Source organism: Columba livia, chromosome 7 (assembly GCF_036013475.1).
Source record: "Columba livia isolate bColLiv1 breed racing homer chromosome 7, bColLiv1.pat.W.v2, whole genome shotgun sequence".
NCBI lineage: Eukaryota > Metazoa > Chordata > Aves > Columbiformes > Columbidae > Columba > Columba livia.
Window position 1 is genome coordinate 24,711,180 of NC_088608.1, and position 13,749 is coordinate 24,724,928.

General features: G+C 43.9%; 1 protein-coding gene across 1 annotated transcript in view; it reads right to left on the reverse strand.

Annotated features, from left to right (window-relative positions):
* The window catches only part of TTN (titin), a 242,931-nt gene that overhangs the window by 185,600 nt on the left and 43,582 nt on the right, over positions 1-13,749 (reverse strand). The window contains exons 45-47 of the mRNA XM_065069777.1: positions 2,910-5,423; positions 1,936-2,214; positions 280-843 (exon numbers count right to left, since the gene is read on the reverse strand). Of these exons, the coding sequence (XP_064925849.1) occupies positions 280-843; positions 1,936-2,214; positions 2,910-5,423 (3,357 nt within the window). The remainder of the gene's footprint in view (positions 1-279; positions 844-1,935; positions 2,215-2,909; positions 5,424-13,749) is intronic.

Genomic DNA, 13,749 nt, shown 5'->3' on the forward strand with positions numbered 1-13,749 from the left:
TTTGCTGAACTGCAGTTCTTGTGGTTTCTCTTGCCCTCTCTGTCCACCTCTCCCCTGCATGCAGGAGTAATTCTTGGATCTGGCTGGTGAAAGAGACACTGAAGCAACACACACCACACTGGAAAGCAGCTGGGGAAATGAGCAAGAGGTGAATGGACCTGATGGCGGGTCTGAGAAGAGTTCACAGCATGATTTCAGCCCAAATAAATCTTTTGCCTGCAACAGAAGAAATTGGAAACCAAAGAAGAGCAAAGGTAAAGGGGTGTAGGACTATCTTACCTCTGACAGTGACGCTGGCAGAAGAGGAGCTGCTTCCTGCCTCATTTGAGGCAGTGCATACGTAATGGCCTGAATCCTTGAGCTTAGCCAGAGGAATCTCAAGTGAGGCTATTTTGTCTTCAAAATAAATCTTATAATCCTTGCCTGGAGGGATTCTGTTTCCATCTTTTGTCCATTCTACTTTTACTTTCCTGTCTTCATCTACCTGACATTCAAGACGTATTTTTTTATTGACTGCTGACTGGACTGACTGCAAAGCTTTAATGAAGTGGGGCTTGTCTATAATGACCACTTCAGCCTGGCAAATGTCAGCCCCAAATTTATTGGAAGCTTTGCAAGTGTAAACTCCTCTGTCACTGGTAGTAAGAAGCGAAATTTCTAACACATATTTATTTTCCACTTTGGAGATCTTGTGGTGGTCTGAAGGTGAAATAGTTGTGCCATCTTTCTGCCAGACGACGTCGATGACTGGAGTGCCCGAGACAGTACACAGGAACTTGGCACTTTTGCCCACAAAAGTAGTGATAGATTCAGGTCTGGTAAGAAACGTTGGTGGAAATGCTTCTGCAAAACAAAGGGGTTCAATGTTATCCAGAGCTGAGGACCAGAGCTTATATTCTTTCTCTACATTTCCCAGGGAAAGAGAGCAAGAGGGCCCAGTTTGTCACTGGAAACTCTTAAGCAAAAGAAGCCAGCAGTGAAGGAGATAAGAGGTGCTAAAGATGATGAACTTTGGCTTTTAGTTTTATACTTCTTGGGTCTGTATATTGCTCCAGAGCTTGAAAGCAGATTGAAGGTCTGGAGCAATGTACAAACTAAACGAAAATAAACCAAAAGCCAGAACCTCCTCCACAAAGACTGACAGGTTTGTGCACCATTCTATCAAGATGGACAAGTTTTCACGCATTTCACAGTTTGTGTATCTTTTGTTAGTTTCTGTCATTTGGCTTGTCACAAAACCCACATATAGACTCCTCCCACAAAGAGAAAAGTCAGAGTAAAAAAATCACACAGTAAAAGCCCAAAAGATGGTGTGTTTTTTTAAAGGAAAAAAAAAAAAAAAAAAAAGGAAGAAAAAAGAAAGAAAAACAAAAAAAGAAAAAAAGTTAAAGAACTGTGTATCTTTCAGTGGACCAAAAAGTTCACAAATTGGAACAACTTTAAACCCTCCTTTGTTTGTTTAAAAAGATCTGTTTCCCCAATCGCACAGGCTCATGCCACCACACACAGATGTTTAGGTACACATATCTGCATAACCTGCCTCACAAATATAGCTGCAGAATAAACACAGGGTGTTAGGATAATCACACAGTGATTATTACATCAAAGAAATCAGATTTAAAGTGTATGTTTTCTTGTTGTCTGGAAGTTAAGTAAACCTTCAAGAGTGTATTCACGAAGCAATCCTGTTCTCTTGATGTTCTAGTTCCTCAGCTCTCTCTTTCTCCTTCTTTTCTTCCCTTGTGAAACCTAAAGCAGCATTCTCAAAAATTATTCCTTCTCTATGCCTGTGTCTGCCAGAATTATGTATGGATTATGTATAGCCATGCCAATCAAGAGCCCTACCATAAACACTTATAAATACAGCAGTGAAAGCATTACAATATACCAAGGTATTTTATGGAGAAGGAGAAGTGCTTGGAAGTCTACACTTACCAGTTACTGTTAAAAGGGCTGTAGAGCTTACACTGCCGTGCTGGTTGGAAGCCTTACAGCTGTACTCTCCACAGTCAACAACCTGAGGCCTTGGGATCTCCAGCGTCGAGAGGTGGTTGGAGGAACGAATGGAGTATTTGTCCCCATCGTATATCTCTCGGCCAGCTCTGTACCACTGGAACCTGACATTGGGAGCAGTCTCTACCTCACAGGTAAACTTGGCCACATGATTTACAGCCACTTCCAGAGGCTCGAGCCTTCTCCTCAGGATCGGTGCAACTGAAATCAGAAGCAGAGAGTGACTCAAAGACCTGACTGCTGACATTCTGGAAAGTAAAAGTAAAGTGACTGAGTGAAGGGGAAAAAAAAAAAAAAAAAAAGGTGATTCACTTGCAATCCACACAAAGTGACTGCAAAAGGAAAAAATATCTGTAAAAAATGAAAGCAGTACCAGGGTCAGTGGACAAACAGCGTTACGGTGCATAACAACATCAGGAAACACAGTGACAATACTGGAAAAACAATGTGCAATAGCAACGCACAATAAGAATGCGATACAAACCACAGTATTCTGAAGATGTGAGAAATTATGGTGTGAGTGAGAAATTGTGCTGAAACTGTGCAATACCTCTAAAGAGTGAGTGTGCAGCAGTGAGAAAAATGTGAAGAGCAGGTCCCCTTCACAGGCAACAATGGGAGAAGTAGTCAGGATTGAGATACAGCTTGGCCTGAATGTGCTTGTGTGGTGAGAAGAGGAAGCAATGAAGTTCCTGACCAAAGACCAGTGTGAGAGGTGAGAGATTTTGCAATGTGGTAAAAGAAGACCATAAATCCAGAGAGAAAGGGGGCTCTTTGATTACTGGTGTGATGGTATTAATACTACATCTGTATCCAAAGATACAGACACATAGTATGGCAACTCCATTAGTACAGCAGTGCATTAGAAAGACCATTTTTTATCCCCATAATCCAACCTCTTTTAACAACTGTAAGTTTTGCTGCTGTTGCTCTTTTTCCACCTTGATTCAGCGCCTCACAGGTGTACTCTCCTTGGTGAATCTCCCCACACACTTGGCTTATTACTAGTGTGTATGTATCCTGATCTTGCAAACACTTGAATTTGCCACCTGAAGACACCAGTTTATCCTCAAAATACCAATTCACCTCTCTAACATTTGTTATGACAGTCACCAGACTGACACTCTCTCCTTCCTCCACAACAGTGTCAGCCAGTTTGCTGTGTATGATGGGATAACTCCCTTTGCCCAGCTCAACCTCTAGCTTCCCAGCTCTAGTTTCCAGACCCTCTCTGCTTTCTTCCTCAAAGATTTCTTCCCTTTTCTCCTTCCTTTTCAGTATTTCTGTGGGTGTCTCAATGGGAACATCTGCAGAGGCTACATCAGCAGTGGCTGCACCTGCACCCACATCCTTGATTTGACCGTGCCCAGTCACAGCATTGATTGTTTGTGCAGGCAAAGGCTGTTCCAGGGGTATTTCTGCCTCCATAGTCCTCTCAGCCTGCTGGGGCTCCAGTTCAGAGCTTTCATCACTGGATGTTCCTGGCAATGCTTTGGATTCTTCATCTGTCAAGAGATGTTTTTCTTCACAAATAAGAGAATAGAAAGCCTCCTTCAAGACTGTTTTCTGGTCAGCTGTCCGAATGCTGCCTTCTCCCAATGAGATTGTGATTTCTATGGGACTAAGTCCTTCTGTGGTCACAACATAGGTGCACAGGGTGTGTTTATGTTCCTTGGTGATGCTTATTGTCTGTACTTCAACGTTTTCTTTATCAGCCAACCATTCTGAAAACAAGAGGTTTTGCTCACTTATGACTGCAGCTTTCAGTGCGTTTCTAATTTGAGACTTTATGTCTAAATGGCAGCTCTGGGGAACCTGAGTGGTGAGCTGGCTCTCTTTGTTGAGGACTTGGCTTGGCTGGAGCTGGTGAGTGTACATGGTTTCATGGGGTTGTTTTTCTGACCTTGGATGCTGCTTAAGTGGGCCAGCAAGATTGATAGCCTCCTCCAGAAGCTGGTTTTCTTCTAGCAGCAAGGGTAATCTCACAGTTTGTCCCTCATGGATTCTTGCAGCAAAATCTTCCTCTGCTGCTTCCAGGGAAGAAAAGTTCTCCAGGGCAACAGCTTGGCCCCCAGTGAAGGCCAATTCAGAGAGAAATCTGGGTTCAGCCTTCAGCTCACCTTGCATTGCCTGGAAGCCCTCAGGGACCTGCATGTGGTCACCATCCATGGTATGGCTCTCTGTTGTGCTTGACACCCGTAGAAGGACTTGGGAAGTCTCTGTCTTCAAAGCAGCCATTTGCTCTGCTGCCTTGGCAATGACTTGCTCTTTGGGCAAGAGTATCTGTGCAGCTACAGTCCCAAGGCAGTGTGGCAGCTGTGTCTCCACCTCTGCTGCAGGCACCACACCCTGGGGGCTATCAGGGAGGGTCTGCAGTGGCTCTGCCAGAAGCCTGCTGCTCTCTTGTGTTGTGGCCACCTGGGTAAGCATTTCCTCAGCACTCTGTGCAGCCCGGCAGGCTGGTGGCAGGCCAGGCAAGATGTCCTCCCTGGGCAGCACATGCTCTGCCTGGCTTGTCTGGAGCTGAAGGACAGCCAGGGGCTCCTTCATGACCTCAAGGCTGAGCGCTCCTTCCATGGCAGAAAGCTCACCAGCCTCCTCATAGGAGACGGGGCTTTGGTCCTCTGCCACCGCAGAGTGCTGCAAGGCTGGGCTCTGTCTGCACACAGCATGCTCCTCAGGGAGCACAAAGAGCTCAGCAGAGCATGTGGCCTCACCCAGGATGCTCACGGCCCTGCAGGTGTAGAGCCCAGTGTCCTCTTCCATGCACTCCTTCACTGTCAGGGAGCCTGAGCCATCAGGGTGATGAGCCATAGAATGACGCACATCGGAGAAGAGCTGCTCATTCCCCTTGAACCACTGCACATCAGGGCATGGCTCCCCAGCCACAGTGTACTCAAAGACTGCGGTGAAGCCCAGTGGGCACTGCACACTCTCCGGCTCCCTGACAAAGCACGGGACTCCTGGTATCCTTTGCCGTATGTGGAGGTGAGCACTGCACGTAGTCTCACCATGTACATTGCTGGCCACGCAGGTATACTCACCCTCATTCTGCTCATCTGCATATGGGAGAATGAGGCTGTGCTCATTGCCATCAAACACTAACTTACAGTCCATGGATGGCAGTAGCTTCACACTGTTGAAAAACCACTGGACTTTGGGTGTGGGGCTGCCAATAACGGTAACAGAGAGCCTAGCTACATCTCCCTGACAGACTTCCACATTTGAGACCTGTTTGCGGAAAACAGGAGCTTTGCCCTGCTCCTCTATTTTCATCTTTGCTTTGCTGGAATAAACTGGTTTCTCAGGCTCAAATTCAAGTGTTTTCTCTCTATCAGGCAACTGAAGGCCGCTGCTGTAGCCTTCACTTCTTCCTTCCTCAGAAGACACAATAAGAGAGCTATGGATGTCTGTACGGAAAAAAAATGTTTAGTTTTATTAGAATGTTTAAGAGAACACCTGTAGATAGCAATAAACAGTGCAACCATTTTTGTATATCTGGAGGCTTTCTCAATACTGTACAACAATTACAATGAACAGTAGGTCCTCTTGCTGTCAAATACACACCCGCCAAAACCAGCAAGACATGCTGTGCTGTCAGTTTACTTACAATTTTCCCATCTGGGTCAATATGGGTGTCTCTTCAAACCTGACATCACAGCATGGGTTAGGCATATCCCCAGGGTGTAAAGTGCAACTAACAGTCAAGCAGCATTGGTGTATTTCACAAATATAATTAAAGTGGTATGTGCCATACATATTTGTATGTATACTCATACAAATAAGTACAGCAGAGCAGTGCCAAGACTGTATTTTAATTCAAAACACCAAGAAAAAGCAGATTACCAGAATAATAACACGAACTTTTCAGCACACAACATTTCATCTGGTGCAGTTAGTTCATCTCTTTCAACTTTATCTTTTGTCTAACACACTAAAACATTACCTCTCCCTTACCAGCTTTGTCCTGTTTTTGTCGTTAGACCCTCATGCTTACAATACCATTATTACTAAAATCATAAGTTTGCACTGTTGATTTAACACCACTGATTTAAATCTCTGCTTTAAACTCAGCTCTATCACAATGTTGCACATTAAAACTCCCACAATACCAGAGAAAAAGAGGACAGAGCACTTCAAGGTTTCTCTTTTTCTTGCCTTTGTGAATTTAGACATTTACATGTTGAACCACCTTGTTCTAAGGGCTTAAAAACAAAAAACACCAAGAACATGTCATTCTCTGCAGACGCTTGACATTAGTAACATCGATGAAATCTGAGACTTCCCAGGAATGGAACAAACTGTCAATGAAAAATATGGCACAAAGAAAACTTCTGGAAATCATATCCTATTGTCCTCACCGAGTCAAGATTGCTCAGTTAAGGCCCACAGTATTTGATGTTGCAAAGATACAAGAGCTGTTAAATAATAATAAAATAAATGTAAGTGGACAGACGTATCCAGGCACTCTAATGGTGAACCTTGATAAGGTTCTCAATCATAGTGTGTTAAATTCCAGAACTTATTGTGAGATAACATTTTTTGCTGCACTCTAGTAACAACTGTAAAGAAGAACAGAATATTCCACACCCAATTCTTTCTCATGGGTTTTAGCAATCATTAATCTTGCCACAAACACCATAATAAACACAACATAGCACGGTGCATACAGTGATTAACTGCTGAGAAGAGATGCTTAGGAAAAAAAAATTACACCAGTCCTTCAGTACTACCTACCAGCCTGTTAAAAACAGGAGGGCAGTTTCGCAGAAATACAATGTGCTAGTGAAGTTGAGAACTAGTGACAGAATTGGGCCCAATAAAATATAAAAATTGCAGAATGGAATCTACATTAACACAAGAGAATGCTTTATATACAGGAGTGCAGCAAAAACTAACGCACTTTCGTGTGTTCCTGGATATTTATGACAGAAAACATATGCTGATACTTTCTCATATTTTAGCTATGTTTGTGAAATGAATAAAGTACAAGAAGCGACAAACTTAAATAATTTACATATTTATTTCACAAATTAACCATACATGTTAACATTCAATACAGATCAGTGACAAACAAACATGCTTCATTGTTTTTTAAAGATACTTGGTTTGTAGAAATGAAGACATTAACCCTGACAACAAAATTGTGAGTTTTGTAATTCCTATGAAAGCACAAAATTTTGAAGAGAGATGGTCAATCATGGCTCTTTGCTATACCAGTTGCCACAGAGTATGTTTATTCAAAACTAGGATTACTCCAGATTTTGTCATTGTAGCTTAGGTGAGACTTTGTCTCTCCATGAGCACATGATAGTGCTCCTTGCTAATGTATGAAACTTAGAACAAGACTCTTAAACTCACATAAACCACAAACACTACACAGATAGAGATGAAGATGCTTGGCCATATATTTCAGACATGAACATGAACTTGGACCTGTTTGGCTCACGGCTTCAAAAACAAGTTATGGGCCTGTTTCTTCTAAAAATTTCAGTTAATTTATGTGCAAATGAAACACACATCGTAATTGCTTAGGACCTAACCAAAGGGCCTCTGACGTCTTTGGCTTTGGACCTGAAAGTCCCCTCATGTCACAGCTGACATACAACATGAGACAGTTGTTGCCAACTTCCGTAGGGACCTCTGCTGTCTCATGAGTCAGTCAGTGCTACACACCTACCCAAGGAATGGATTAAGGACACATCATGAAGCAATTCTTTCCCATCATGATGTTGGGTCAGACACTCATGCTTCTCTTTCCTACCACCATTACCTATAAGAATTCACAACTATCTCTGCTTTTTAACAACATACAAATCTTAAATATTTATCACGAGGTCATGGCTAGGAAGAAACTGAAGTGACACACTGGTATTTGCCTAACAGCTCCTGTCATTTTCCACATGTACTGGGTGATTAGAACTCGCCACTTCTGGCTTTAAGGTTATATTGGGCAACAAACTGGGCAAAGTGAACATTTTGATCAAAAATTACTATCCCAAGTAAGTGATGGGATAGTTGCAAAAGATTATTGTGGTTTTGAGGCATACTGACCTCAGTGTGAGGACACATCAAACTCAGAAATAAGAACATACATGAACATAACAATATACTGTAGGAAAAGTTCTGTTATGCTTAAAAACATCATGCTCCTTGAAGCAGTTTGCAAGACAACTGACAATAATTTGTAAATAACTAGAAAAACCTCATGAATCAAAGTAAAAATAATTTTGCTTGGGGTTGTTGAACTCAAGGTTTCACCTTGACATACAGGGAACTGGAAACCTGGCATATACTTTAGAGTTATTTAACTTCCGACAAACATTAATTGATAACTTTCATATTTTTAGAATATTTTCTAAATTAATTTATCATTGTTTATGTAAGATAGATTTAGTTCTGATTTAATTATGTCAGCTTCTGCTGACTCCTCCTCCTAAATATGAGCATTATTTTAAATAAAAAAATATATACTCACAGTGAGAACATTAATGTAAAAATCTCTTCCGCTGAGAAAATGTCACAGATAACAATTCTACTTATTTCTGGTCATCTTGACACATAGCACACCTAACTGTTACTGATTTAAAAAAAAGAAAACGTAGAGATTTACCTTCGAATGTGACACAAGAATACTGCATAAAAATCTTTCACTTTTTTTTTTTCTACTACATATTTTTTATGAATGACACTGGAAAATGGGGACAACCAAAATTATTTTAATGAATTTACAGTTACATAATTGATTTATTATGCTCCCTTCTCCTTTCCCTTTAACTTCTAAAGATACAGTAAAAAATGTTTTCATGTTTATTACTTGGTAATAGAGAAAAAAATCCTGTCCAGTCTCTACTAATGCAAAACTTCCATTTTCTTCCATTTCTGTTGCTTTTCTTTGCAACAGTGTAATTCCATTGACTTAAAGAAAAAGTCATTTAAGTAATCATTAGAATGAGGCCCATGGACATAAGAATTTTGCAGTGATAGAAACTGTAAACACAGGATTTGAATCAATGAGACTCACATGTTCTGACACAACATTGTGAGAAGAGGAAATACCAATTAAAGGAGTTCTTTCACAAAACTATCTCCAAACTAAACAGCAAGCTTAAGTTAGTACTCCATAACGTTAGGTTACAAGGAAAACATGGTTTCTACATTTTCAGGTGATTTCTAGCCTACATAAACCAGTAACAATTGCACTGTTACAGACACACAGGAATATGTACACTATATGAAAATATTAGTCCTACATAAATTAGTGTCAATTAAAATATCTTTACAAGAATGAGTAAGGAGTTTGGAAGGAGCCTGAAATATACCTCAGTGCAGAAAGTATGCACAAAACCTATGCACAGATTAAATCTCACTTAAATTCCCCAACGAAGGGAAGTTTAAGTGAGATAAAACCATGCCCACATAGAGTGGTTTTCATCCCTAAAGAGATGAAAAACAATGCCCCTAAAATGAGTGCTGCATTTTTGCCTGCAGTGAACAACAGCATAAAAACATTTTGTGTTTCAAAAGAGACTCCAAAATAAATTATGGAAATTTAGTATAACGTCAAGACAGCACAAGTCTCAGCAGTTCCTGCTCTGTTAGTGGCTACACATTTGTACTGCCCACTGTCACTTTGCATCAAGTTTTCAATAGTAAGGTTATGCGAGCCCCCCTGTTCTTCCTGCACACAGTACCTGTCCCCTTCCAGCAACACCCCATCCTTGTACCAGCGGACACTGGGGTGGGGGGAACCAGTCACAAGACACTGAAAGCACACTGAGGCACCTACAAATGTACTATAGTCAGAAATGAGCCTTAGAAATTTAGGAGGGGCTTCTGTGAGTTGGAACTCAAAGCTGTAGCTCTCTGAGTTCTCGGCCCTGAACTCAACCCGTTCCTCTTGGGATCGCTCCGCAAACACATCAGAACTAACATTGACACACTTCTCTCCTTCCACGTCTTGCTCTTGTTGAGTTACTGCAAACAGCCTGATCGCTTTCTCCGAGTCATCTACACACGGCTCAAACTCCAGCTCTATTTCTGACTGGTCACCCGGGCTCACAGTCTTAGTCAGAAGCAAATCACACTTCTGGGGCCTGTGCGGTTCACTGCCCATGACTGCTTCACTACTCGCCTTAGCACATGTTCCCTGCTCAGCCACAACTATGAGGGAGCCTTTGCACGTTGCTTCTCCCAGCCTATTGATTGCACGACAGTGATAAACACCACCATCAGAAGGACCTACACTTTGGACCCTCAGACTGTGAAGTCCCTCCTTCTGACTCACAACAAACTTCCCCATGGCAGGTGTCACACAGATGTCACCTCTGAACCACTGCACTACTGGGACAGGAGTACCTGTCACAACACACTCAAACATTGCCTCTGAGCCTTCTGTCACCTTGACATCTGCAAAGGGCACAGCAAAGCGGGGGGGCATTTCAGTTACTTGGAAATCAATTTTTACATCCTCATTCTCCTGTGCAGCCAAGCTTGCTGCTTGCTCCAACAAGGCAAGTGGAAGGACATCCAGAGAAACCACCATGCTCTTCTTATCTGGGCTAAACTCAGGACTAGTTATGATTTTGACCTGCTTCTCAAACTCCTTCACCTCATTTTCATCCAGCTCCACTTCCAAGAGGATTTCTTGTGGTGAAGGTGACCTTGAAGACATGTTTTGCTCCAAGTCGAAGTGTATAACATGTTGGTGGGTGACAGGGGGTGGCAGTGCTAGTGATCGCCCATCTTCAGACAAAACTTCCACCTGTGCGACACTTTTAGCTTCCCCAACAATGTTCACTGCATGGCACAGGTACTGCCCTCCATCAGCTTTCTGGATGTTAGTGATCTCCAGCATGCATTTGCCCCCATCCTCTTCTATCCGCACTCTCTCATCCAGCTCCAACAGAGATTTATTATGATACCACTTCACCCCTGGCTTGGGCACACCCACCACCTCAACCACAAAGCTCAGTGTGCTACCCTCATACAGCCTCCTCTCATTCAAGGCCTTGAGGAATGCAGGTGGCATCTCCCTGCCTGATGGCTCCAGGGCTTCACAGGGTGTCCTAAACACCTCAGCCTGTGGCTGGTCTGGAGCCTGCTGCCTTCTCTCATAGAGAGGGAGCATGGTCAGGGCATCCATGTACTCCCCAGTCGGTGTCCGGTATCGCTCTGGTGGTGTGCTGTCCCCTGACGCAGAGCAGGGTCGCTCGAAGGGTGTGAAGTAGTACTCCAAGGGTGTGTTGCACTTTGAACCCTCAGAGGGTGTGGAGTAGTGCTCAGGTGGTGTGCCATACACTGAGCCCTCAGATGGTGTGGAGTAGCGCTCGGGTGGTGTGTTGTACTCTGAGCCCTCAGAAGGTGTGGAGAAGCGTTCGGGTGGTGTGCTGTATCCTGAACCCTCAGAAGGTGTGGAGAAGCGCTCAGGTGGCGTCTTGTACCCTGAGCCCTCAGAAGGTGTGGAGAAGCGTTCGGGTGGTGTGCTGTATCCTGAACCCTCAGAAGGTGTGGAGAAGCGCTCAGGTGGTGTCTTGTACCCTGAACCCTCAGAAGGTGTGGAGAAGCGCTCAGGTGGTGTCTTGTACCCTGAACCCTCAGAAGGTGTGGAGAAGTGCTCGGGTGGTGTACTGTACTCTGAGCCCTCAGAAGGTGTGGAGTAGCGCTCGGGTGTGCTGAGTGGTGTGTGGTAGGATGCTGATGAAGCAGTTTCAAAGATCTCCACCGAGGAGGGAGGTGTGTAGAAGCGGTCTGAATCAGGTGATTCCTCTCCACTCCTGCTCTCCAGCTCTATAGACATTTCTGACTCTGGAGAGAGGGGCCGGGCAAACTCCTGCCGGTTGTTGTAATAGTCATAAACCATACTGAAGGTAACCTCCTCCACTTCCAGTAAAGTGATGGTTTCTCGCTGCTCCTTCTGAACTGTCCCTTTGAGATCTGGAGTTTCTTGCATCCCCGTTGACCTTAAATACTTGGCCAGAGACAAGTCAGGCTTCAGCTCTGAGGCTTGAACAGCACTGGACTCCAGACCAGCAGAAGTATCTTCCCACAGTCCTTCTTCATCCAGGCTATTCTCAGAGGCTTCCTCAGTGGGAGTCATCTTATTTCCCCAAGACTCCTTCCTTTGCTCCTTATGTGCCACAGGATCATCCCTTATTAAACCAAGTAAGAGTTGCCCAAAAGAGAAGCCCTTGGTAGTGTTTGGTTCCTGTTGGCTGTCCCTGAGCATCTCGTCAGGGGAATCTGTTCTTTCTGTCTCACATATGGAGCTGCTCATTCCTGTCTCAAAGACCTTTTCTATCCCAGAACCTTCTTCCTCCTCAGCCTGATGCCCAGCTTGGGGTTTCTTTTCACATGCAGCTTTTTTCAAGTCGATGATGAAGCTGTCACTCTGGGAGTCTGTGGTCTCCAGTCGTTCCCCACTCTCCCACACATGTGTTTCCTGCACTCCTCTTTGGAAATCTGCTGTGTTCTCCACCAGAAATGTATTAATTTGTCCCTCAAGTGAATCATCTCCACAGACACTGACCTCTGACTCACAAATTTCTTTAGCAGAAGATCTCTCTTCAGCAGATATCATGATGCTGCCAAGGTCTCCAGAAGAGATTTGCAAATCAGCCCTTCTGATTTCTCTTGGCAGTGCCTCTTCCTGGGCATTGACCTTCTCCTGCTGCATCCTGTAGCTCTGACGCAGTTCCTCACTCAGAGACATCTCTTTCACAAGCACGTTATGTTGGTGCACAGGGGAGATGAGCCCCGTTACTCCTACCTCCACACTCTCCAGACCTGTGTTGGTTTGTGCCTGTTCTGTGTCCACAGTATCTGCAGCTGGAAAAGGCTCCACAAAGTTCTTCAGATCACATGGGATACTGGTCTCATCAGTCTCAGATGGCAACATCTGCTCTTTGAAATGCCCTTCTTCTAGGTGAACCACAACTTCCTCAGTAAAATCCTGACCTGAGTTTTCTGTGTCAGGAGAAGTGAGGATTAGATCCAAAGAGTTGCCTGCATCAGACTCCATTTCTTGCAGCATTTGTCTATCACGGTGCATTTCCAAGTGAGAGGCATCCCCAACATCAGTCATTTCTTCTTTACAAAGATGATAATCAACCTCAATGTCAACTGATCTCTCTTGCTCCTTAGTCTGTTCCTCCTCTTGCTCTTCTGTACGGAAGTCAGAAAAGCCAAATTGCTCCTTTGTGGGTGCACTTGCAATGTTGTCCTGCAGGTGGGGCACACTTGGCTCTTCTACAAGAGGCACATCAGGAGATACTGCCTCACAGGCAGCGGCATCACTCTCCTCCATGTAAATGTCACTCCTCTCTTGCACCACAGGTGATACAGGAATGAAAAATTGTGAATCCTCACACTCCCTTGCCAGAGCAAACTGCTCAGAGGCATGTGTTTGCTCTTTCACTTCCATAAATGGTGACTTAAGGATGTCCCAGGAGACAGTACCTGTATGTGGCACCACCTTGTCTCCTTCAGCCTCCAGTTCCTCTGAAAATTGACCTGAGTACTTGGCCCCCTGTTCATGCTCTTCCCTGGCCATACTGGGTTGCAGCTCAGTGGTGTCAATTTCAAAGCTGTGCTCCTCAGAGACAGCTTTTCTCCTATTCTGCCTCATCTCGGAAATATAATCTGTATCCTTCATGTTTTCCTCTGTATAGCCTGTTTCTTGCCTTGAATAAACTTCCATTATATCCAGCTCCATTTTTTGCTCCATCTTGCTTCCCC